At 45.7% G+C, this 27,123-nt stretch overlaps 1 protein-coding gene across 2 annotated transcripts in view; it reads left to right on the top strand.

The window, feature by feature from the left end:
* The window catches only part of LOC127585012 (atherin-like), a 50,646-nt gene that overhangs the window by 8,360 nt on the left and 15,163 nt on the right, over window positions 1-27,123 (top strand). For both annotated transcript variants that reach the window (XM_052042117.1, XM_052042118.1), the window contains exons 3-4: window positions 4,889-4,974; window positions 6,875-6,935. In XM_052042117.1, coding sequence (XP_051898077.1) covers window positions 4,889-4,974; window positions 6,875-6,935 — 147 coding nt within the window. The remainder of the gene's footprint in view (window positions 1-4,888; window positions 4,975-6,874; window positions 6,936-27,123) is intronic.

A 27,123-nucleotide genomic window follows, 5' to 3' on the forward strand; every position in this document is an offset into this window, starting at 1 on the left:
TCTACCACCAATTAAATCCGTAAAAGTACAGCGAGTTTGGCTGTGCGATGCCGATGCTGTCCAACCCTGGAGTGAGGATCCTGTCTGACACTGGATCGTCGTGGAATGGGATTCGTGGGGCTTCGAGCCAGATCTGGCCTTAATTCCAGATCACAGTAGACCAGTAAATGGTCATTCTAAGTGTAATCCTCTTTGTAATAGGCAACATATAGCAGAAAAATCTGAATTAGCAAATCAATTCCATCAATCTTCAAAAAATATACCAAAGATTTTAAGAACAAAATAAACGGCAGTTGCTTCCCTGTTTATAAAACCTATTGTTGAAATTGGCATCCTGGCTTTCAATCTGCTGAACATTTTTACTACAAAATAAGCTGCACCTGTGAGACTCACAGAATGAGTGGATTGACAAGTATTTGGGTGAATCAGTGTCATGGACCTATTGCTGCGTTGGTTGCAAAACTAGATTGGTGCATCGGCCCACACTGTTACAGGCTGTTATGAACTCCTGATTTACGGACACCCTCACATGCGAACGAGCTCCCATAATATTGTTAAATTCAAAACTCCGATGTACGTACTGTACATATGTTTGTTCCTACGAACAGTAGAACTGGTTTTCCCTCTATCTGCACTTTTAGTAACTGCTCTTCCTTATCAGTTTTGTGTGCTTTCGATGCCGTTCATTACAATACTGTGAAGATATGGTTACCATATCGCATGATTTTTGTATATTTTCCAACTTTGGACAAAATTGACTTATGGAAGTCTGTAAAAATGGAACCTATTCATTACCCAGGGACAGCTTAAGTGTCGGAACCTTTCAGGGCAGCCTTTTGAGTTTTAACATTTTCCGTTTGGAGTTTTTTGCTTAACACTCGATTACTCTGAGCCCTGATGGGGATTTGAGGTGGGGGATTCACACAGAAGCACAAGGTAGGCTTGAGGGTCTGTGCAGGCTTCTAGACAACAGTCATCCCTCAGTTGACTTCACCTAAACAGACCAAATACTTTCTGGATCCCCGTCTGGAGATGAAAAGTTAAGCTATTATAACATTGCTGTTTGTCTGACCTGTGTGCCACTCATGGAGTGACTGTACTTCGGAAGTCCTTTGACTGTAAAATGCTTTGGGACTCTGCGAGGTTGTGAAGACGGCAGCTATTTACAAGTGTGCTTTTAAAAGAAAAATACACCATCTAAAAATCTGCATTTTCAAAAATAATGTTAAGGATTAAGTTGCAGTCCAATTTCAGTTACCTACACTTTCACACCCTATATAATCACACCCGGTTTAGTTCCAGTCCCCCTCTATCTCCATAGAGTGCAAGACTCCAGATAACCTGGTTAGGACCCAATCACTTCCTCAAACACCCACTGCTGCCTTAAAGACCCGATCGCATGGTTCTTAATCAGTTCACTATGTTTAGTACATTTCAGTTTTACTCACACCAGTGATAGTCTCTTCCTCATCAACATTGGACCAGTTGCGTTGTTTTGAACGTGAAAAGGAAGGAGTTTACATTTACGCAACTCTTCATCAGATGGAGCAACAGACAATCTGGTGGAGGAACTCGGCGGGTCGAGCAGCGTCTGTGGAGGGGGAAGGAAATGTTGGGTGATGCAAGGTTTCAACCTGAAACATGAGGGCAGGCACAGTAGTGTAGTGGTTAGCGTAATGCTTTACAGCACCAGTGACCCCGGTTCAATTCAGCCGCTGTCTGTAAGGAGTTTGTACATTCTCCCCGTGTCTGTGTGGGTTTCCTCCAGGTGCTCCGGTTTCCTCTCACATTCCAAAGACGTACGGGTTAGGAAGCTGTGGGCATGCTATGTTGGCGCTAGAAGCATGGCGACACTTGCGGGCTGCCCCCAGAACACTCTACGCAAGAGATGCATTCCACTGTGTGTTTTGATGTACATGTGACTAATAAAGATACCTTATCTTAGTTCCATTCCCCCCCGCCACAGATGCTGCTCGACCGCTGAGTCCCTCCATTGTTTGTTGCTCCAGATTTCAGTATCTGCAATCTCTTTTGTTAGAAACTAATGTTTTTGGTGGTACCTTTTCTCTGGAGTACGTGTGTCACTTACTACCTGGGAAATAAAGCTCTAACTGGGGTAGAAGGACAAATGGGGCACAGGAAATATATTCACAAATCATAAAGTCAACTTTATTGCCATCTGCACCTGTACACGTATGCACAGGTGCAATGAAAAACTTGCTTGTACTTTTTCATTCCACCTGTACATACCTGTAAATTGGTTTCTTGTTGTCATATGTACCAAGGTACAGTGAAAAACGTTTTGCATGCCATCCATGCAGATCATTTCATTACAACAGTGCACTGAGGTAGTACAAGGGAAAATAATAACAATGCAGAAGTGTTATAGTTACAGAGAAAGTACAGTGCAGGCAGACAATAAGGTACAGAGCCATAACGAGGTAGATTGTGAGATCAAGAGTCCATCTTATCATACTAGGGAACCATTCAATAGTCTTGTAACAGTGGGATAGAAGCTGTCCTTGAGCTTGGTGGTACGTGCTTTCAGGCTTTTGTATCTTCTGCCCAATGGGAGGGGGGAGAAGAGAGAATGTTCAGGGTGGGAGGGGTCTTTGATTATGTCGGCCGCTTTACCGAGGCAGCGAGCAATGTAGACAAGAGTCCATGGAGGAGAGGCTGGTTTCTGTGCTGAGCTGTGTCCACAACTCTCTGCAGTTTCTTGCGGTCTCAGGCACAGCAGTTGCCATACCAAGGTGTGATGCATCCGGATAGGATGCTTTCTGTGGTGTATCAATAAAAATTGGTGAGGGTCAAAAGGGACATTCCAAATTTCTTTAGCCTCCTGAGGAAGTAGAGGCACTGGTGAGCTTTCTTGGCCGTGGTGTCTACGTGGTTGGAGCAGGACAGGCTATTGGTGATGTTCACTCCTAGGAACTTGAAGCTCTCAACCCTCTCGACTTCAACACCATTGATGTAAACAGGAGAATGTACACTGCCCCCCTTCCTGAAGTCAATGACCAGCTCTTTTGTTTTGCTGACATTGAGGAAAAGGTTGTTGTCCTGACACCATGCCATTAGGCTATCTTCCTGTCGTGTCATCTGCAAACTTGTAGATGAAGTTGGAGCAAAATCTGGCCACACAGTCACGTATGGGGAGTAGAGTAGAGGGCTGAGGACGCAGCCTTCGGGGCACCAGTGTTGAGGATAATTGTGGTGGAGGTGTTGCTGCCTATTCTCGCAGATTGCAGTCTGTTGGTCAGGAAGTCAAAGATCCAGTTGCAGAGGGAGGTGTTGAGTCCCAGGTCTTGGAGTTTGGAGATGAGTTTGCTTGGAATTATAGTATTGAAGGCTGAGCTGTAGTCAATAAACTATAGTCTAACATCGGGGTCTTTACTGTCCAGATGCTCCAGAGATGAGTGTAGGGCCAGGGAGTAAATTAGCCATGCAAGTGAATAAAGTCATAAAAATGCATATCCAAGCCTGGGTTAATGAAGTTATTTTAAGTATGCACCAAACTTTGATTAGACTGTACTTAGAATACGGTGCATGGATTTGGTCTCTGTTATAAGCAGGTTTTAGGCACTGGAGAAAGTACATACTGTAAATATTTACAAGGGTTCCTATCCATTCACACCCAATCCTGCAGGAAATGTATCGCCGTTCCTTTGTGTTTATTGCTGTGCCTGAATTCTGGAACTCCGTATCCACTGCCAAAGCATCGCAGTTCAAGAAGGTGGCTCACCACCATCTCCTCACTGGGCAGTTAAATGCTGGCCTTGACAGTGAGTCCCAGATCCTAATGGTGCCACCATCATGTTTCTGCTGATAGAGGCTGGGGTTTGGGAGACGCTGTTGGGTGGGTGGATGCTGTATACTGAAGCTTCATATGCATTTCCTTCTACTCTTTCCTCTCTTAAATATTCCCCTTCACTTCCCAGGGTAGAAATGTCAAATACTGCAGGACATGCATTGAAGGTGAGAGGAGGAAAAGTTCAAAGGAGATGTCCAGGGCAAGTTTATTACACAGAGTGGTGGGTGCCTGGAACAGGCTGCCAGGGGTGGTGGTGGAAGCAGGTACGATAGTGGCGTTTAAGAGGCTGTTGGGCGTGCAGGGAATGCAGAGATATGGATCGTGTGCAGGCAGCAGACTTGTAGTTTAATTTGGCATCATGTTCAGCACAGACATCGTGAACCGAAGGGCCTGTTCCTGTGCTGTACTGTTCTATGTTAGATATACCTGTGATATCAGTCTCCATTACTCCATATTGTGGTGCATTTAATAGGAAGGATCTTACATTTCTGGCCCTTGATTTTTAGACTTCAGAATGTGCAGAATCAATGGACTCGTACAGCATAGAAACAGACCCTTCAGCCCACCAAATCCATGCCATCATGCACCCATTGACATTAATCCTAAAACAATCAACAATCCCATTTCATTCTCCCAACCTTCCCATTCAACTCCCCCCAGATTCTACCACTCACCCATACATAAGGGGTAATTTACAGCAGCCAATGAACCCACCAACCTGCACGTCTGTGGGATGTGGGAGGAAGCTGGCACGGTCACAGGGAGGACGTGCCAAGTCCGTGCAGATAGCGTCGGAGGTCAGGATTTGAACCCAGGTCCCTGGAGCTGTGAGGCAGCGGCTCTACCAGCTGAGCCACTGTGTGACTGAACAAGTGTGCTGTTGAACTTGAGGCTGATCTGCTCATCCCCAATAGCGCTGAGGTCTCAGAGTGGATTCATTGCAGTTGCCCTGTTTGAGCTCTGTGTCGAGAACCTGCAGAGAGCTCACAATCACTGAAACTCGTTCGACTGAGACTTGCGGAGATTGGACTGAAATGTTAACTCGGATTCTGGTTTGTGTCCTGTTTTGTATCACAGGTGAGGAAGAAGCCGACCTGGAGACAGTCGATCAGCTCGGGCTGGTGGTCAGTGATACTGTCGGACTGTCCCAGTGTACGGAGAATGTGAGTACTGTGGGTGCATTTCTATCATTTCCAGCACTTCTTCCCGTGTTTTATCTGATTCTGCGGCTCTCGCTCCCTCCAGGGGAGAGGGCAATTGACACGGTTCGGGGGGAGCCATCAGCAGCGGCGAGGGATGGAGAAGGTCAAAGGCACCTGATGGCTGTGGAGGAGAGGTCAGGGTTGAGGGAGGAGGGGGCGGTGGGATGCAGCAGGGAGGGGGGTGGGCAGTGTCTGACTGGCACGGGATGGTGAGGTGCATGCTGCCTGACGGGGGAGGAGGGGGAGGGAGTGTGCAGGAGGGGGGAGACATGGCATTGGATAGCCTAACAGGAGGGAGATTGGGACTGTGTGTGCCCCTCCCACTCTGATCTTCCCAAACAATGAATGGCTTTTCTCTTCACCTTCTGAGAGAATGTTCGGTGTCTGTCGCAAATTGGGGTCCCCTTCCGCGCCAGGGACCAGCGCTGGGTCCTTTTGCCATTTCCCCCCCCAACCTCCACCCCCAACCCAACGAGTCGTGTCGGGGTTGGAGTGTTAGCTTGGGGCTTCCATGCTTTGGTGGGGGGGGGGGGAGACGTTGTTACTTTTTCTAATAATTTTGACTTAAAAGCGGAGGGCATGGCAGGCGTTTACAGACAATACAAAAACTGATGGTGTGGTTGACGGTGAGGAGGAAAGATTTAGACTGCAGGAAGATGGTAAATTGGACAGAAAAGCGGCCAGTGGAATTTAATCCAGAGAAGTGTGAGGTGTTTGATTTGGGGAGGTGCAAGTGAGTGAGGGAATGTACGACAAGTGGCAGCAAAATGAAAAGAGAAAACACTGGAAACACTCGGCAGGTCTGACCGCATCTGTGTGGAAGGGAAACGGAGTTAACATTTCAGGTTGAAGACCCTCGGTCAGAACTGGCTGAATTCTCGGGGTCTTCGACCTGAACTGTTAACTCACCTGAACTTCCTCTTCCCACAGATGCAGCCTGACCTGCTGAGCATTGCCAACATTTTCTGGTTTCATTTCCAGTATCTGCAGTGTTTTTTTGTTTGATTTCTGATAAATGGCAGCACGCTGTCAAGTGTGGAGGGATAAAAGGACCTTGGAGTGTGTGTCCGCAGGTCCTTAAAGGCAGCAGGGCAGGGGAATAAGATGGTTTAAAAGGCATATGGGGAAGTTTACAATATTATAATGGGGAGATGTGTTCATTACGGAAAATTAGGAGAATTGGATTGCTCCATGAGTCAGTATAGACTTGATGGGCCAAAGTGGCGTTCTTCTATGTCATATGAAAAGGTCGCAAAATACGAATGTGAACTAGTTAGGCCATAGCTTGAGTACCGTGTACAGATGTGGTCACATTACAAGAAAGGTGTGACTGCACTGGAGAGGCCGCAAAGGAGATGTCCAAGGATATAGCCAGAACTGGAGAGTCCTGGATATGGAGAAACATTGGAAAGGCTGCATGTGATATCTGGAATACAGAAAGCCAAGGGGAGACTTAACTGAGGTGTATAAACCTGTGAGACCTGGATGGAGCAAATGGAAATGTCCCGTTTCCCTTAACAGGAAAGAGTCAGAAACCAAGAGAGTGTAGATTTAAATTAACTTGTAGGAAGATTTGAGGGGAGATGAAGAAAGTTATTCCCTCCCCCACCCCCCAGAGGGAGCTGGGGGTCCTGGAGAGGGTGGTGGAGGGAAGAAACCTGGTCACACTTGAACAGTGTGTGGTTATGCAGTAGAAGAGCTGTGACCTGCAGAGCAACAGGAAGGTGGGATTAGGGTGGGGTAGTTCAGACACAATGGGCCAAATGGCCTCCTGAGTTGAGAATGTTATAAGAATTCTGCCACGTGTTGTCTCTGGTGCTGATTTGGGCTTTGTTCTGACGGGAATATCTCTCCTTTACAGAGACCCCCTGCTGCACACGATCAGGTGACTTGCCACCAGCTCGAACCCCAGACCAGTGAAGGTAGGAAATTCTTGAGATGTCACTTTTCTGGCCTCTGGTGAATCATTTCCCCTGAGCAAGGTGAAGATACCTGCCACCCTCCAGCTCCTATTCCTCCTGAACCTGTCCACTGTTTCTCTGCAAGATTGCTCCCAATTCCCATCTCCCACCAGCCCAGCCTCTCCGCATCCCTCAAGACACCACAGTTCAGAACAGGTTACATAACCAGTCAGTGACCAATCCCATAACCTTGCCACAACCCTCGGACCCAGATTTGCTGTTAGGAACTTGGTGTGACATTTCTAACTATCTCAGTGGCGAACGTCCTTCCATTCTTGCTTTCAGGGTGAGCCACTGGTTCCAATCTACCAACCTGAAAGGCATGGTGGCAATCTCAGCCCTTCTTTTCGGACTTTGTCCCTGTGTGTCTTCAGTTCGGTAACTGTCCACTTCAGATAATCTCAACAGTGGAGGAGGTCCAGAGATGTTCTCAATTTTAATCTCATGCCTATGTTTTCATAACAGCTTAAGTTCCCAGCAGGCCTTGTTATAGTTAAAATTAATTAATCTTCACATTATTGACGTCACGTGTTCAAAATTACACTTTACCTTAAATATCTTCAGTGCCAATCTGTGCAACTTGGTGGCTGAGGCATTGTGTAACACTGACAACCCTACCAAGTGCCTCCTGCTATTTGGAGAATCCTCCCTACTTTTCATGACAAATGTTTTCAACACAAGTATTAGACTTGAGATCTTCCAAGTCTAATTTTCCATGGACATGCAGACAAGTTAACCACTAACTACAGGAAATAGAATATTATCGCTCAAAGGACATTGCAAGCTGTAGCTGGCAAGAATGTTCTGATCTACTATTTTTGAAGTGAACTTGCACAGTTTGTCCAGATGTTGGTTCACCTCTGTTATGATTGGCTGTGTCTCTGTTGATGGGGCTTTGCCTCCTAGACTAGCGACTGAACTTGTTTCTACCTGTAACCGTTTTGCTTCTCTTTTGAGGTGTATGGAATAATAGAATGATGTGGTGTGGGAGGCCTTTCACTGCATCAAGCCGTCATTAGTTCCCGTGTACGAGTTCGATTGGGATTGTTGAATGAATGGTTCTCCTCAATCTACCTTGTGCACTGGGTTTGCAGGGAACATGGGACCTTCATCCCATAATCGTCTGTCTTGCCAGGGCTAAGATATGAGCAAAGACTTGCGTGCCATGTCAGTGGACACACGGGTGTCTCTCAGAAGGGCAGGATGATGTCACCAATAAGTGGAGATCATACAGCAGGGGAACAGGCCCTTCGGCCCAACTCGTCCATGTTGCCCAGTGAGCTAGTCCCATCTGCCTGCATTTGGCCCATAGCCCTCTAAACCTCTCCTATCCACGTACTGATCTAGATGGCTTTTAAATGTTGCTAATGTGCCCGCATCAACTGCTATTTCTGGCAGCTCATTCCAAATGTGCACCACACTTTGCGTGAAGAAGCTGCCCCTGATGTCCCTTTTAAATCTCTGATCTTGAACCTAAGCCCTCTTTGTTTTTAGCTCCCCCTCCCTGGGGAAAAAGTCTATGTGCTTTCACCTGGTCCATGCCCCTCATGATCTTGTATACCTCTATCAGGTCACCCCTCAATCTCCTACATTGCAGGGAATAAACTCCTAGTCTACGCAACCTCTCCTTGTAACTCAGGTCCCCAGGTACAGGCAACATCCTGGTAAATCTCCTCTGCGCTCTTTCTAGTTTAATAAGATCTTTCCTATAGCAGGATGACCAGGACTGTACACAATACTCCAAGTGCGGCCTCACCAACATCTTAAATAACTGCAACGTAACTGAGGCCAATTCTATATCACCTTTTAATTGAGGGATGAGACACTTTCAGCTTCGTGTTGTTGTTCCCACTTGAAATTCTGGCATCGAGCAGGATCACGCCAGCTCCTTCCTGGCGTGACCCTGAACTAAACTCTCAGTCGTGGTGGAATCAGCATGCGCAGCACAGAAGGCATCCATTTGACCCATCCAGTTAATACCATCCCCCACTTATTCTCTGGATCCCTGCAAAATTTTACTCCTTCAGGTATCTACATTATGCTTTTAAAGACAGTGCACTTCATTTACAAACAACATTTTTACGTAGAAACTTGGAAAGTTAGAGCAGGAGTTGGACGGTCAATCCCTCCAGCCTGCTCTGCCATGGCTGATCATCCAAGTTGAGTGCCCTGTTCCAGCTTTCTCCCCAAATCTCTTTGTCCTTCTAGATCTGTGAACAATACTTAACACCTCCGGGAAGCCAAAACTTTGGTTAGGCCACACCTGGAGTATTTGTGTGCGGTTCTGATCGTTACGCTCCGGAGAGGATGTGATTGTGCTGGAGGGAGTGCAGGATGTTGCCTGGACTGGAGCACTGCAGATATAAGGAAAGGTCAGGTGTATTTTCCCTGGAGCTGAGGGGGGAACCTGATGGAGTTGTATAAAATTATGAGGGGGATATATGGATAGTTTAAAAATAATTCCCATGGTTGGGGTGTCTCAGCCAAGAGGGTGTGGGTTTAAGATGAGAGGAAAGAGGGGATCTGAGAGGGATATTTTCTGCACAGAGGGTGGTTGAAGCCTGGAATGTGGTGGAGGCAGAGACTCCCACAACATTTAAGAAGCGTCGAGACAAGTACTCAAATCACCCAGGCAGAGGAGGTCACTCCTGCTCTAACTTTCCAAGTTTCTACGTAAAAACGTTGTTTGTAAATGAAATGCACTGTCTTTAAAAGCATAATGTAGATACCTGAAGGAGTAAAATTTTGCAGGGATCCAGAGAATGAGTGGAGGATGGGATTAACTGGATGGGTCACCCAGGTAAATGGGATCAGTGTAGGTAGGTACAACGGTTGGCATGGATTTGGTGGGCCGAAGGGCCTGTTTCTGTTCTGTACGACTCCACGACTCCATATTTAACACTTCCACTGCGACTGCTTTCTGTGGTAGAGAATTCCCCAGGTTCACTGGTTACATGGTAAAAAAAAACTTGCCTTCTGCAGCTTCAAGTTCACCATAATTCCATTCCTCTGACCATCAACTCTTCAGTCTGTGGAATTGACTTCAATTTGTTTTCCTAAACCCTTGATGCACAAGTTGTCCTTCAGTGTTGGACAAATTGGCGGTGGGATGGGGAAAGCTGTTTGTCAACAAGCAGCTCCTGACACAAGGATTTGAATCCCTTTGTTTGAAATCTCTGATGCCAAATCAGCCCGACTGTTTGAAATGGGGTAATATTTGTTACAGTGACAGCAAGATCCGATGTCAACACTAGTAGTTGTCACTTATCGAGCCATCATTGTAGAAAAACAAGGTGCTTCACAGAAAGGTCATTAGACAGAGAATTGGCACTGACCCAGGTAAGGTGGTATTAGGGCAGCTGACCAAAAGTTTCATCAAAAAGGTAGGTTTTAAGGAGAATCGAGGACTGTAGGATGGTCACAGGAGGAGGCTATTGGGGCCATCTTATCTGTGTCGGTATTTAGCTGGAGGATGATAGCGGACAGGATGTTGTGGCCAACCCTGTCAAATTCTTCTGGGAGGTTACAAATCACAGGGAGTGATGGATTACCTTTGTCACCATCACATAGAAATTCAGTAGTGATTGATACACCCCTCGCTGGCTCTGTAACCCCCCCCCCCCCCAGCCCCTACACCCCTCCCTGTCTCTGTAACCCCCTCCGGCCCCTACACCTCTCCCTGGCTCTGTAACCCCCACTCCAGCCCCTACACCCCTCCCTGACTCTGTAACACCCTCCGGCCCCCACATCCCTCCCTGGCTCTGTAACCCCCTCCGGCCCCCACGTCCCTCCCTGTCTCTGTAACCACTTCCGGCCCCTACGCCCCTCCCCGTCTCTGTAACACCCCCCTCCGGACCTTTGAATCTGGTTTGAGGATTTCACTGTGGGAGACGTGTTGCTCTGCTCACTTGGAAGTTCCCTTCTCCACTGCTAAACACAGGAAGGGATCTTCCATTCGCACTTGAGTGGGCAATGGGGAATCCAATCTGACAGCCGGTGGATGCCACTCAGGCAATGCAACACCTCTTCAGTCTGCTGTTCCCAGATCCTGGAGTGGTGCTTGGAATCAATGCTCTGACTTTGTGGAGTAGACCTCCTGGTTGCTCTTAATTCTCCTTCTGTTTACACCTTGGGGGTACTTCTCGTCTCCACTCCCGTCTCACACTCCCGGCGGTGAATCCCTCATCCCTGCCTTTGCTTCCTTCAGACATGACTGATGCAGGCTGACCGACCACCCTTCCATTTTGGAAACTCTGCCTCTTTTCCATCTCCAGCTGGAGAGAGCGCAGAGAAGGTTCACCAGGATGTTGCCGGGACTGGAGGGCTTGAGCTATAAGGAGAGAGCGGACGGGCTGGGACTGTTTTCCCTGGAGTGAAGGAGGCTGAGGGGTGACCTTGTGGAGGTTTATAAAATCTTGAAAGGTGGATGGTCGTAGACCTTTTCCCAGGGTAGGGGAGTTAAAACTAGCGAGCACAGGTTTAAGGTGAGAGGGGAAAGATTTAAAGGGGACCTGAAGGGCAAGTTTTATCGCACAGAGGGTGGTGGGTATGTGAACCAGCCCGGAGGAAGTGGTAGAGATGGGTACAGTTATGTTTAAAACAAGACCATCTGGACAGGTTCATGGATAGGAAAGGTTTGCAGGGAGATGGGCCAAACGCAGGCAACTGGGACTAACTCAGGAAGTCACCTGGGCCAGCTTGGATGACTTGGATTGAAGGGCCTGTTTCCGTGTTGTATAATTCTGTGATTTCTTGTCTCCGCTCCCGTCTCTCCCTCCCGCCAGTGAATCCCTCATCGCTGCCTTTGTTTCCTTCAGACTTGACTGATGCAGTGCTGTACCACCACCCTTCCATTTTGGAAACTCTGCTGCCTCTTGTCCATCCTTCAGTCACCCCTGTGCCCATTGACTCCCTGTTCAGGCAATGTCTTCATTCCCGTGTTGAGATCCCCTCCATTGCCTTGAGTCTCTCTTCAACACATCTTTACTCACCCAATTCATTCTGTTGCTCCTTCGCTGTTGGCTTTACCAGCAACTGCCGAGCCCTGCGCTCTGGAGTTCCTCTCACAGACTTTCTTCCCTGAAGATCCACCTCTTTGACCAAGCTTCTACCTGCTCCAGTTCCTGTGGATCCCACAGCATTTTCTCTGTGATTCTGCTCCTGTGAAGGACTTGCGTGCAAAGCATCGGCTATCAACCTCGTCCCCTCCCCCCACCCCCCAAAAACGATGCTGAACATTTGAAATGAAGGAGAAAATGCCAAAAATACCAAGAACAGTTGGCTGATACGGAAGGAAAGTTATTATTAAATCTAGTGTAAACCCTTCGTCAGATACTGGGGTTGGGAAGAATGCAAAACAGTTACAGTGTGGTCAAAGGATCTCTAAAGTCCTTAAATGGAAGTCAGAAGAAGATTAAATAGCTGAAAAATTATTGGCACGTTTTAAGACGGGTGGGCACCGTGGTCAGTATCGACTCGTTGGGCCGAAGGGCCTGTATTGCTCTATGAATCTATGTACCGAACATACAAAATAGCTGAGGTGGTGATGGAGTAAGGGGGGTAGGTACGGCAAGCAGAGCACTGCCTGCTGAAGCAGCCTGAAGGACGGAGGGGGCAGACGGTCAGTGAGGGTGCAGACTGCCCCAGGGGCAAGGTGTCCCCAGCCCCAAAATATTGATCCATGTCTTGCCTACTTTTGCTGTGGTGCAGATTGTTCCTGTGGACTAGTTGTCCCTGTAATCCAGCCTCCAGTAAACTGGGAGAAGGAACGTCTGTCAGAGACTCTCAGCTGTAATGAGTAGATTTTTATTTCTCCCTTATCTGTCTTCTCTTTCGCTCTGTCACTGATGTGAAAGTGGGAGGCTGAGTCACACAAACCGTTATCAGTGACCTCCCTTCCATCGTGAGGTAGGAAGTGAGGTTGTTTGCTGTTGATTTCACAATGTTCAGTTCCCCATGCAGCTGTTCAGTGAGTGAACCGGTCGATGCCTGCATGCAGCAAGACCTTGGCTGCGTCCAGGCATGGGCTGATAGTTGCATGAATGCCAGGCATTGAAGACCTACCCTTGTCAATGGTGATGCCATTGAATGTCAAGAGTCTCATCATCAATATCTTGGGTTCAACACTGACAGGAACCTCAATTTAGACCAGCCGCATAGATGGAGCCTTCCCGCCACCTATAGGGCACATCAGGACTGTGATGAAATAGTCTCCACATTGTTTCAACAGTCCCTGTTGTCGGGGGGGGGCTGAAGAGGGGATATGGGAAATGGAACAACAGCCTCTTGTTCCCCTTCCCGATACCCCCTCTCCATCTCCCCAAATCATCCACTTTTGTCCCCCTCCCCCTCCTGGATCCATCTGCCCACCTTCCTTCCTCCCCCCCCCCCCCCCCCCCCATGGTTCCCATTATCACCTCCTTTGCATCAGATTCCATCACTGGGTGCCTCTGTGTCCCCACTTCTCCCTCCAGCAGCTGCCTCCATCTTCACCCTCCGCTCCTTCCACCTGGCTCCATCTGCCCGTCATCCTTCACCCCTCCTAGGTCCACCAATCACCTCCTGGCCCCTGTCTCACCCCTCCCCTCTCCTCTTTATGCTGGCTACCTCCCCTCTCCTCTCTCAGTCCTGATGCAGGGTCTCATCAATTCTTTCGCACCCACAGGTGCTGCTCGACCTGCTGAGTTCCTCCAGTGCTTTGTGTTTTATTGACATTACTTCACTGACACTGTAAGGTTTAAGGACTGATATTCCCTCTCAGGCCTACCTTCACCAGTGCACACACAAGGGGCTCATTATAACAAGAATTATCGAGACAAAATTAATGGCACTAATTCTCAATCCCACACAGACATAACGATTAATCAGTCTCTTGGCCTGGTGCAGTTTGGACAGACATCACATCTGGCACCTTCACCATTGAGGATGGCTGGTACTTGAGAATACTGGGATGTTGAATGAATATGTCTGCTCTTTCCCATCAAATAACCTCTTGTGAAAGAACATTGTTATCCAAAATTCCCTGCTAGAGGAGGTGGTGGAATCAGATACAGTTACCATGTTTAAGAGGCATTTCGACAGCTACTTAAATTGGCAAGTCACAGAGAGGTCCGTTCCTAATGCAGGTAAATGGGATGAGTGTGGATGGGCAAGAGGTCGGCACGGACATGGTGGGCCAAAGGGCCACTTCTGTGCTGGATGACTCTATAACTCTAAACTGGATGCTTAAGCCTTAAAAAAAAATCTAGTTTGCTACTCCAATGCACCTCTGAAGGTGTGCTGCATGGTCAGAAAATGCTGTCTTTCAGATGCTGTGATAAGCCAAGGTCCTGTCCACTCTCCCAGGTGGGGATGAAGATTCAAAGACACTATTTCAAAGAAAAAAAATAAGGGAATCGCCCTTGGTGTCCTGACCGATGACATTCTCTCAATCAACAGTTGAAAACAAATTGCTGTTTCAACCGTACAGCACAGAAACTGGCCCGTTTGGCCCATCTTGTCTGTGCTGGCTGTGATGCCCATCTACGCACATACCATTTGCCTGCATTAGGCTTGTATCCCTCCATGCTGATCCATACCTGTCTAAATGCCTTTCAGACATTGTAATCACAACTGCCTCCACCACCTCCTCTGGCAGCTCGTTCCAGATAACCACCAGCCTCTGCGTGGAAAAGCTTACTGCTCGGATCTCCTTCAGATTTCTTCCCTCTCATCTTAAACGTGTGCCCTCCAGTTTCAGACTCCCCTGCCCTGGGAAGAAGACTTTATCCTTTTTCTACCCTTCATAATTTTATAAACCTCCATAAGGTCACCCCTCAGTCTCCTATGTTGCAGTGAGAACAAACCCAGCCTGTCCAATATCTCATAATTACAGCCCTCTGTTCCACACAACATCCTCGTCAATCTCTTCTGCACACTCTCTATTGCTACCACATCTTCCCTGTAATGTGGTGACCAGAGCTGGACACAGTACTCCAAATGTGGTTTAGCCATCGTTTTGTACAACCGTAACATGACGTCCCACCTCTTATACTCGATGTCTCAGCCTATGAAGGCAAGCACACCAAATGCTTTCTTCACCACCCTATCAACCTGTGTCGCTACTTTCAGGGAAGTATGGAGCTTGTGCCCCAAGGTCTCCCTGTACATCAATGCTCCTAAGGTCCCTGCCATTTATACATCCTAACAGAATTTGACTTCCCAAAACACACTATCTACACTTGTCTGGATTAAACTCCATCTGCCACTGCTCTGCCCAACCTCCCAGCTGATCCATATCCCGCTGTTATCCTTAGGCAACCTTCTTCGCTATCTACAGCTCCACCAATTTTTTGTGTTGTCTGCAAACTTACTTATCAGACCAAAGGTGCTTGTTGAGGTTAGGGCCACATTTCCTACAGTCAAACGCGACAATGTTTGTAAAATATTTAAAGGTAGCTGGAGACCGCTGTATAAAAGTGAATTTATTTTGAATAGTAGCGGTCTAGGAAAAAAGAGTGGGAATCATTATCTGTGTCCTGACTGCAGTTATATTTTGCCGAACCACAGCAAAGTCTATGACACTTGGAGAATTGTGGCCAAATTGCCGAGGGTTACAGTAATTCTGCTGGGTGTTCACCAAGTGTCTGGCCCCAGGACCCAGCAGTGTGGGGCTGCAGTACCGTCCCCTTCCTCTGGGGGGCAGGGAGACGCGCTCCCTCCTTCGATCCGGCTGAGTGCGTCCTGACGTAACACCACCCCGGCGTCATCACGCCGGTGGTGGGAGAAGCCCGCGTTTTCTTCCCCACGCATGCGCAAATGGCGGGGTGCCGCTGCGCACGCCGGGTAGCGGGACGGACGGTCCGAGGGCGGGCGGTCAGCGCTGCGGGGTCCGGGGAAGGGTCACTGGCGCCACATGAGGTAAACGGTGGACTCGGGAGCCGCTCACCTGCGGCCAGCTGCCCTCACGGCGGCCTGTCAGTGGCCGCTTCTCCCGCATGCAGCGGCGACCGGGTTGGTTGGCGACGATCGTCCCACCTGGGCAGGGGAATGGCTTGAGTGGCAGCCTGAGCGGCCAATCGCGAGCGGCGGGACGTGCGCGTCAAAGGGGCGGGGCTACGCCCTCTGGTTGTGGGCGGGACAAAGGGCAGTGGGCGTGTCTACAGGTGGGCAGGAGATGCTCTGCACCCATGTCTCACCTGCGGGGACATTAATCCTTTAGCTGGACGACTTTTCTTCAAAGCTGCTGGTTATTCAATGCACTTGATGAAATGCAAGAGTCTGCATTGCCTCAACCCCATTGTACATGCACAGTGTGTCATTAAAGGGCAATGGAAGGGAGCCTTGTACTTCTATCATTCCATTTACATCAGCCAGTCTTTATTAGTATTGATTTATTATTGTCACTTGTACTGAGGTACAGTGAAAAACTTGTCTTGCATACCAATCGTACAGGTCAATTCATTACACAGTGTAGTTACATTGAGTTAGTACAGAGTGCGTTGATGTAGTACAGGTAAAAACAATAACAGTACAGAGTAAAATGTCACAGCTACAGAAAGTGCAGTGCAATAAGGTGCAAGTTGACATCAAGGTAGATCGTGAGGTCAGAGTCCATCTCATTGTATAAGGGAACCGTTCAATAGTCTTATCACAGTGGGGTAGAAGCTGTTCCTTGAAGGGTCTCGGCCCAAAGCGTCGACTGTCCATTTCCCTCCACAGATGCTGCCTGACCCGCTGAGTTCCTCCAGCATTTTGTGTGTTACTCCAGATTTCCAGCATCTGCAGTCTTTCTTGTGTCTTGCATTTACATCATTCCTTCCCTGGTTTCAGACTGTCTAAAATAAGTAGTGAATGCTAAAGTTCTTTTTAGCTGTAGTTGCTCTTGTTTTAAAGAAAGACAGAACAAAAAGTTGCAAGATGACTCACGGTTGATGCACTAGAAGGTAAATAGGACTCAGCGGGTCAAGCAGCATCTGTGGGAGGAAAGGAATTGTCGACGTTCTGGGTCGAAATCTTGAAACATCAACAATTCCCTTCCTCCCATAGATGCTGCTCGACCCCCTGAGTTCCCTCAGCAGACTGTTTGTTACTCCAGGTTCCAACATCTGCAGTCTCTTGTTTCTCCAGCAGGTAAATGGGCCTTGTTATCTTTTTTACACACATTGGGCTCATTCTGGGTCAAAAGGTTGTGGCACTCGAATCCTGCCTCAGAGACTTGGGTGTGAGATTTCTGCTGATATTCCCAGTGCTGTACTGCCGAAGTGTCAAGTTTATCTTTTGGATGAGACTTGCTTTTTATGTGGATATAAAAGAGACAGTAACGTTGTTATGACGCAGAATGGGGAAGTGCTTCCCTGTTGACTGTGCATCAACATAACTATATCTGCCTGTAGTCAAATTGTTGTTTGTGGAATCTTGCTGCACACAATTTTATTGCTGTGTTTCTAACATTACCATGGTGATTATAAAGCAAAAACTAATTACATAATCAGCTGTGGAAAGCTCAGGTTGTGAAGGGCAATATGTAGGTACTAGTTTTTATTTGTGTTTCAACGATGAGGTTTTATATTTAACCTTAGAATTGTAGGATTCAGTTGATAGCATTTTTTCATATCGCAGACAGGACAGCCACACCTTGTGTCATATTTTGAAGATCTCAGATTAAAGTCTTAGCCTGTGAAGAGTTAATTTATCTCAGCAGTTTCAATGGTCCCTTGTCATGAAACCACTGAGTTAGGAATTTAAAGTTTGGGCAGGTGCTGTGAATTTAATAAGCTGGTTATCTATCCTGTCTCCGTGGCCCAAGTGCTGCTTTTTGCACTGGTTCCTCTGCTAAATTTCTTTGGCTCAACTACATTTTTGTCTGTGATTATTTTCTTTTCCTGATTAGACTCATTCTTATTAAAATTGGTCACATTCTGGTACTGGTTGTAACTTAGCACCTTATCATATCCCCTGGCTCGACACACTGATTGCCCCTTTGGTCAAGAAAGGGACCCACTATTCCCCTAGTTACCCTCTTGCTCCTAATATAGAACGACTTGGGGTTCTCCTTGACCTTACCTACCAGGGATGTTTCATGGCCTCTTTTTGCCCTCCTAATTTCTTTCTGAAGTACTCCCGTACACATATTCCTTAAAGGACTCACTTGATTGTAGTTGCCCATACCTATCACTTGCTTCATTTCTTACCCCCTGACCAAACGTTCAATAAACTTTGTCATCCAAGATTCAGTACTCTTGTCATCTTTTCCTTTCACTCTTACCAGAACATGCTGTCCCTGAACTCCTAACTCTTTTAATTGACTTGTACTTGTCAGATGTTATTTTACCCACACGCATCTACTTTCGCCAAGTCCTCTCTTGCACTGCCGAAATCACCATTCCAAATCCAAATGGCCAAGTCACTGTGGATCCCGTGCATCTTAATCTTCTGGATGAACCTCCCATGAGGGACCTTGTTGAATGCCTTACTAAAATCCACAAAAGCAACATCCACTGCTCTACCTTCAATCACCTTGTCACAGCCTCGAAAAACTTCTACTGTGTAACATCTTTAAAAAAATTGAATTAAAAGTCTGTTGGGAGTATTAACAGAATAACGTCCAATAGCCCAGAAAATCTCTTCAAATCACTTCAACTCCCCATCCCACACTATCACCAATATGTCAGTCCTCGGCCTCCTCCAATGCCAGGGGAATTCCAAGCGCAAACTGGAGGAATAGCACTTCATTTTCCGTCTTGGAACCTTGCAGCCCAACGGCATGAACACTGAATTCTCCCACATTAGGTAATCCCCACACCCACACCCTCCCCACCTCACCGCGCCTCTTCTTTTGTTCCCTTTCCCAGGCTCTCACTCTTTTTTTCTAACCCTTTTTTCCTCTCCTTACCTGTGACCCATCCCCCGGTGGGTCTGCTCTCCCCTCCTCCCCCGCACCTTCCCATCACTATCTCTTACCCGCATCTACCTATCACCACCTTGTGCCCACCCCACCTCCCCTCTTTTGTCCACCTATCCCTGCTCTGCTTTTCTCTCCTATATATTGGGCTTCCCCTTTTCCTAGATTCAGTCCTGAAGAAGGGTCCTGACCCGAAACGTTGACCACCTGCTTTTCTCCACGAATGCTGCCTGGCCTGCTGAGTTCCTCCAGCATCATTGTGTTTTTCATCTAGATTCCAGCATCTGCAGTCCTCTGTTTCTCTAGTCCAGAAAATCTGCTAGTCTGGCAACACCAAAGTCCTGTGTGTCCCTGAGTTGTGTATATCTAGTTAAACATTAGCTAATAAACCACATGTTGCACAAAGTAATTCTTGGCAGCGGAGAGAGAGGGATAGTCCTGCTGCCTGTCTGTTGATCTCCACACTTGCACAAAAAGAATCATCCCCACAGCTAACTCCAAATTATTTACAAATTAAATGATTCTTAAATTCATCCAAGAGCCCAACTCCAAAAATAAGGAGCTTTGATTGGATGAACTCATTTTGAATTTGTTGTTCAAGTTTATTTTGGACTTTATTAGTTTCTCAGCATTTTGCACCAAATGAAATACTCCTCCTCAAGTGCAAACACTAACATGTAAACAGGGTAGATAACTACACATAACTACCATAAACATTAAGTAAGGTGGGTGACCAATGGATCTGGGATTTTTTGTGGCAGTGGTTGAGAGATTAATGTTGGCCAGGCCACAGGAAAAACTCTGTTCTTTGCCATGAGATTTTTACATCCCTCTGAATAAACATTAGCCTCTGTTTAATAACTCACACAAAAGATGGAAATAAACTGCAAATGCCAGAAGTCTGAAATAAAAATTGAAAATGTTGCAACACTTGGCATGTTAGGCAGCATCTGTTGAATGAGGAACAGAGTTAATCTTTTGGGTCAAAGGCCCTTTGTTCTGCTGAAGCGTCTCCAACCTGAAACATTAAATTTATTTCTCTTTCCACAAATGCTGCCTGACCTGCTGACAGCTTCCAGCATTGTCTGATTTAATCCAAAAAGTATATAATATTCCCTCAGTACTATACTGCTTTCAGCCTAGATTATGTGTTCCTCCCAATGCTATTCCAGACTTAAGTACGAGTATGAGCTTGTAAAATTTAAATAACAGATGCACAAAAATGCTGCCATCAGGATGGAATCCTGCAAGCTACCAGATCAGAGCTCAACCCTGCGGCTGTTCCTCACACATGGACTGGCTGAGTAGTGTTGGCCAAGCTGCAGAGTGGCCAGAGGGGTTGCCTGCGTTTCTCAGACTGAAGTCTTTGGATGGTGAAGTTTCAGCACAGTTGAATTCATCTTAAATCAGCCAATGTATTCAGGATATTCAGTTGTGCACAAGAAGCAACCCTGATCCTCCCGCACTGACCAGTGACCTCAGCTTACACAGGTTAACTGGTGGCCTGGTTTACCCATGGGGACCAGTGACACTGACTCCCCAATGTGACTGATGACCCCGAACCAACCGGGTTAATCCATGACCTCAAATCACTCACAATAATAGATAACTCCATTGGAAGGCCCATAGAAGTCAGGTAGTGATCAGTGGGTCTTATTTTGGCTGGAGGTCCCTGACTAGTGGTGTTCCTCAGGGAACCGTAGTGGGACCTCAGCTATCTGTGATATATATAAGTGACTTGGATGAAAATGTGGATGGGTGGGTTAGTGTGAATAGTGTTGAAGGTTGCCAAAGGATACAGCAGGATACAGATCAGTTGTAGATATGGGTGGAGAAATGGCAGATGGAGTTTAGTCTGGGTAAGTGTGAGGTGTTGCACTTTGGGAGATCAAATGTAAAGGGAAAGTTAATGGCAGGACCTTCAACAGTGTTGATATACCAAGGGATCTTGGGGTCCAAGTCTACAGCTCCCTGAAAGTGGCCACACAAGTCAATAGGGTGGAAAAGAAGGCATATGGCATGCTTGCCTTTATTAGTTGAGGGACTGAGTTTGAGAGTCAGGAAGATATGCTGCAGCTTTATAAAACTAGGCTGTATCTGTATTGCATTCAATTCTGGTCGCCCCATTATAGGAAGGACGTGGAGGCTGTGGAGAGGGTCCAGAAGAGGTTCACCAGGATGCTGCCTGAATTAGAGGGCATGTGCTATAATGAGAGGTTGGACAAACTTGAGTTGTCTTCTCTGGAGAGGCGGAAACTAAGAGGAGACCTGGTAGAAGTTTATGAAATTATGAGAGGCATAGAGTAGGCAGCCGGTATCTTTGCCAGGGTTAAAATTCTAATACTAAAGGGCATGCATTTAAGGTGAGGGGGGAAAGTTCAAAGGAAATGTGTGGGGCAAGTTTTTTTACACAGAGTGGTGGGTACCTGAAATGTGCTGCCGGGGTGGTGGTGGAGGCAGATGCAATAGAGGCATTTAAGAGGCTCTCAGATAGGCATGTGAATATGCAGAGAATGGAGGGATATAGACCATGTGCAGGCAGAAGGGATTAGGTGTCATTAGCTTAATTGGTTTGACACAACATCATGGGCAATGGACCTGTTACTGTGCTGTACTGTTCTATGTTCTAGAATGATAGATTTTCCAGTGAACCTGTTAAGTTTAAAGGAAGCGTTCTAAACAAGGCCCCAGTAAGTTTCAAAGGAGCGTGGGAACCAGAACCAGGGAGCACACAAACCGGAGCCCTGGTAAGTGGAAGGGGAGTGCAACATGCATCACCTGGTGAGCCAGATGCCAAACCATTGGGATTACCATATAGTTCAGATAGCAGTTATCGGAATTTTACTGTACTCACAATGGACAAAAAAGAAGAAAAGCATTTACATTGATGTATTTGCAATTTAAATGAATTAATATGACCCAATATCAGAAAACACCGGTTCTTTTTAATTACAAATTATACAATATAGATATCACATTTGTGGCACCCTAGTTCATCTGACAATGGTGGCTGGCTTTCTGTGAGCACGGGTTCAGTGTTTCCAAATCAGTGTCCCACAGCACAGTGGTATGCCATCAGAAACAAATTGTGCTCAGAGCAAGTGAAACTGTCTGAAACCTTTCTGAGAAGCTGAATGAAGCATTCTGCTCTGTCGGTGATTCTATTATGTTTAATAGCTGTTATTTACAGTTCTGAGAAGTGTTTTCTGAATTTGTGACAATAGCAGATAATTTACAAATTCAGAATTTTAGGTGTGAGGATAACATTTCCTCTGTCTGGGATGTGTAGAAGCAAGGCTCTCAGTCTCAAACTCAAGGGTTGGCCATTCTGGACAGAGGTGAGAAGATTTTTCTTCACTCATAGGCTGGCAAATCATTGGAATTCTCTACCCAAGAGGGCTGCGGAGACTCGGAGAATGATAGATTTCTGGATATTAAGGAAATCCAGGGTTGTAGGGTTAGTGCAGGAAAGTGGTTCTGAGCTAAAAGATCAGTCATGATCTCATTGACTGGTGAACAAGCATGTGGAACCAAATGGCCCACCCCTAGTTCTTATGATCTTCTGTCAAATGAACAGCAACCAAACTGCATGTCATAATTCTGTTTCGCAAAATTCCCAAATAAACCAACCAATATAGAATTGAGCGATGAATAAATTTCAAATCTAAGAGTCATTCTAAACGACAGCTCTCATTGATAGCTACTAAAACGTTGTGTAAAGGAGGTTCAGAAAAGCTATTGATCTTCTAAAATGAAATATCGCTTAATTTTTTTTATCATTTCCTGACCACCCTGTTTTTCAGAAAACTTTGTTGCCAGTTGTCCTTCTGAGCTGTTCCTCATACGAGCATGCTGTTGAATGTTCCCAGCTGTGAGATTACCAGAGGTGCTCACATTGTGCGGTGGTTGTGACCACTGGCTGATTTTTGTGGAATAAGGTTGATTAACTCAGGTCTCGCCACCACCCAAGCTGTCCATGCATTTTGGATATCAACCCAGTCATACGGCATGGAAACAGGCCCTTCGGCCCAACTCGTCCATACTGTATCTGAACTCATCTCATTTGCCTGCATCTGGGCCACATCTCTCTAGGCCTTTTCTATCCATCAACCTCTCTAAACATTGTAATTGTACCCGCCTCTACCACTTCCTCTGGCAGCTCGTTCCATATACTCATCTAAAAGAAAAGTTGCCCCTCAGGTCCCTTTTAAATCTTTCCCCTTTCACCTTAAATCTATGCTCTCTAGTTTTAGGTTCCCCTGCCCTGGGAAAAAGACCGTGACCATCCACCTTGTCTAAGCCCCTCATGATTTTCTGTACCTTAAGTTTGTATTTAATATAATTTTTACCATTGACTACTACAGTGATGTGAACTGTTACTGTATTTGACTTGCAGTTCTCTATACCATTGCTCACTGTTGATCTGATAGTGAGCATTGTGCTTGTTCCTTTGGGAAGTGGGGGATTCTGCCAACTGCCAATCATTACTTGGATTAAAAACCCTGTTATTATAAAACAGTACGTTACAAAAGGAGGTTAATTGGCCCACCGAATTCGGTACCGAGTCTTCTCTCCTTTAAATACATAAGCAATTCACTTTCTGAATGCAAGGAGTAAATCATCCACCACCTTATCAGTACATTCCTAACTGTAAACAGCTGTTGTATAGAAAAAGATTCTTCTTGTGTTGTGGCTGTTTTTGTTTCACCAATTAGTTTTAATCTTTGCTCTTTTTATATCAACATTCATATTGGTATTTCATGAGTTTCCATCAAATCTATGATGGTCAATTGAGAGATCCCTCAATGATTATGGGTAACAGCTGTTAGTTTGTTGCCATGTTGTAGTTGTTTTGAGTGATTAAGTACATGACCAACCGATGTATATATGGACTATTCTGCATTATTGGGCTGTAGGCATTCTGCTGCAAATGCTCTATGCTTGACACTGATTTCACCAACCTTGCTGACAATATCTCAGGCTTAAAACAACAGTTAATAATTTTTTTTTAACTTATTGCTCAATATCAAAGTATCAGCCATGTGCAGTGGGCAGAATTATTGGTGCTAAGTCAGAAAGTTCATCTCTGTTGCAGAGCTTGGACACACAACAGTGGCTGACACTGTTGATTATACATTTGCCACATGACAAAGGCCACCTTTTATTAGACATCTGTTGCAGAAGACTAGGGTGATCTCTGGAATATTGCCCACCTACATCTCTGCTTATCGGCCAATGAAACACTGGTCCAAGCCCTTATTATCTCTAGGCTTGACTAGAAGGTATAATGAGCCAGTCTACACTGGCCTGCCTCATTCTACCTTCTGGAAATTTGTTCCTGTAAACTCTGGTGCCCATGTCCTAACTCGAGACAAATGTTGTTTACCCATTAACTCTGAGTTTGTTGAGTCGCATTGACTCCAAGTTAAGTAACCCATTGATTTTGAAAATTCTCAGCCTTGTTTTCCAATTGCTGCGTGGCCTTGGTCCTCCCTATCTGTGTAACCTCCTTCAGCCCCATTACTTTGTGAGATCTTTGTGGTCTTCTAATCCTGCGCCTCCCTCTGTTCTGAAATTCCTGCCCTAAACCGTCTGCCTCTGTATTTCTCTTTCCTCTTTTAAGTTACTCCATAAAATCTACCACTTCGATCAAAATTTTTGTCATCTGCCTTAGTGTGTTATGGCCCTGTGAATTTTGATTTGAAAGCACTCCTAAGATGTGCCTCAGGATACAATATTAAAGGTGTAATATAAATATAAGTTGTTACTGCTCTGTAGTGCTCTGAAATGGTGCACTGTTGGGCAGATAATCCTTTTGATGAGATGTTACCCTAGCTGAATGTCTAGGTACCCACGGTAGCACTTGGAGGTGTTGTCCCACTGGCCTGACCAGCACAGATCCTTCAGCCAGTCACACAAGGAATCATTCTTTATATTGCTGTTTACATTTCTGTCCTTCACACAAATTGGTCACAATGTTTGAATGTTTACCCAAAAGACAAATAACTACACTGGCAAAGAAATTAATTAACTTTAGAACACTGTGGGACATTCTGGAAATGCAAAAGGTGCTATAAAAAATCATTTTTGTTTGAAAGGAATACCTTTCTTGGTTCATTTTACTGTTAGAAGTGTGATATAACTATTGGAGAAACGCACATCTTTGATTGTGTCATATTTCATAGCTATAAAATTATTCGATTCTGAGTGTGATGGATGCTCTCAGCCCAAAGTCATAATTCTGTGCAAGGTACTATTCTCATATATCTTTGACTTGCTGTACTTTTAATCTCCCTGTTTTGCATTTGATTGTATTTCTGTGAGGGTTATTTTTGCATCTTCTGAGTTAACAGAAATTAATGTCTATGAACCTGTGCTAATTGTTGTTAAGAGCTGCCATAGATTGGGGTAGTTATTCTCTTTGGTTATGCAAAACACACCTGACAGAATAAAAAGCTCAGAATTTGCTTGTGTAATTGCGTAATATCAGGATATGTGTTGGAGGAACAAAGATTGAACTGTAGCCACCGTCCAAGATAAAGTGAGTTCCAAAGAAACTACATCCCTCCATTCTACTTTGCATTGCAGTATTGAGGGAAACATGCTTATGTTTTGTCTCACAGGCAAATAAGCTAGCTTTTGTTATGTTGTGTACAGTGATAACTTGTTTGGTTTTGATCAATCCCACTCATTCTAAATAGAGGGACATTGAACCAAAGGAGTATATGAATTTTCAATGTGTGTTTACTGTTTCTGATAATGATGATTGAGAGGAATACAAACCTGGCATGGCATTTTAAAAAGGACAACACTAGTGTTGTCATTATATTGGAAGTGGAATAATGTACCAAGTATAAATTGCACAAAAAGCAGCCAACTGATGTTATCAGTGTGTTGTCGATGGTATTAATGTGGGAATGATATCACTGACCATTGTCATCTAGTGAACCACCTCAGACCAGTTGGTGCTCTAATGCTATACATTGGCTTGATTCATTCGTATCCTTTCAGCCACTCCCCCAGCCACCTGTTGCCCAGTAAATGGTATTATTTGTACCAGCAATTTTTAGTCAATTTTCAAACAAGAAACCAGAAGGCGAGAAAGATTAGACTGCAACCAGCTATTCAGTGGAGTCTGAAAGGTTAATTAATCCCTCCACTTGGAATAACATCTGTCTTAGCTGTGATGTGGATGTTGCTGAAGCTTGAGAGGCACCTTTCTGTTGTAGGATGATTGAGAACATCCAGATTGCAGGTTGAAATCCTCATTCAGAAACTTGAGCATATCTTTTTTACATAGAGTTTGCAACTCAATTAAGGTCAATACTTCAGTGCAATATCAGGGAAGGGTGAAGAGGAATTTCTTCAGCCAGAGCATGGTGAATTTGTGGAATTCGTTCCCACAGAAGGCAGTGGAAGCCAAATCACTGGGTGTACTTAAGGTAGAGATTGATAGGTTCTTGATTGGTAAGGGTGTTAAGGGTTATGGGGAGGAGGCGGGAGAATGGGGTGAAAAAAAATCAGCCATGATTGAATGGCGAAGCATACTCGATGGGCCAAATGGCCCAATTCTGCTCGTATATCTTGTGGTAACATATTTTAAGTGAGATATTGCACAGTCAAAGTAGACCACAGAAGTTCTTGTTTTCAGTTTAAGTTGGCTGCTCCGTTGTCTATATATACATTAGAGACTATATCTCAGTTTGTGCTTCACTTTTGGGGTCAAATCAAACAGACAGGCAATGCTGCCAGTCAGAATTCACTGAGCCATTGGATTCACTGTGCCTTGGCTGACCCACCTGTTGCTCCTTTTAATGGCAGTGGCCCTTGCATAAACCAGTCATAGCTCAGCTCTGCCAGGACTTGAATCATGCCATTTCACCACCCCCTTCTCCCAAACAACCCAACTTGATATCCATATAGACAGGACCCAGGATGGACAAATTTTTCCGGTCCTTCCCAACAGTGTCATTCCAGCTTCAGGCAATGGGTGAAGCTGGAAGACCTGTCAGGAAACTTTCCATGCTGATACAACTAATACTGCCTTTCACATTAGGAAACTATAGAAGATTCTCCTGACCTAAAGGCAAGCCTCCTGCTGAGTAGATCTCCTTGTCAGTTCATTTGATAGTCGACTGCACTTGCAGCTGTTAACCCTGGTGGGAGTAGTTGAATGGAAAACTCACTTCTAAATGTCTTATCCTTATTTTCAAATTGCTCCTTTACAAAATCCCCTCCTAATCTCTGTAACCTCCTAGAACCCCTCCC

The sequence above is a fragment of the Pristis pectinata genome, chromosome 31 (assembly GCF_009764475.1).
Source record: "Pristis pectinata isolate sPriPec2 chromosome 31, sPriPec2.1.pri, whole genome shotgun sequence".
Lineage (NCBI taxonomy): Eukaryota > Metazoa > Chordata > Chondrichthyes > Rhinopristiformes > Pristidae > Pristis > Pristis pectinata.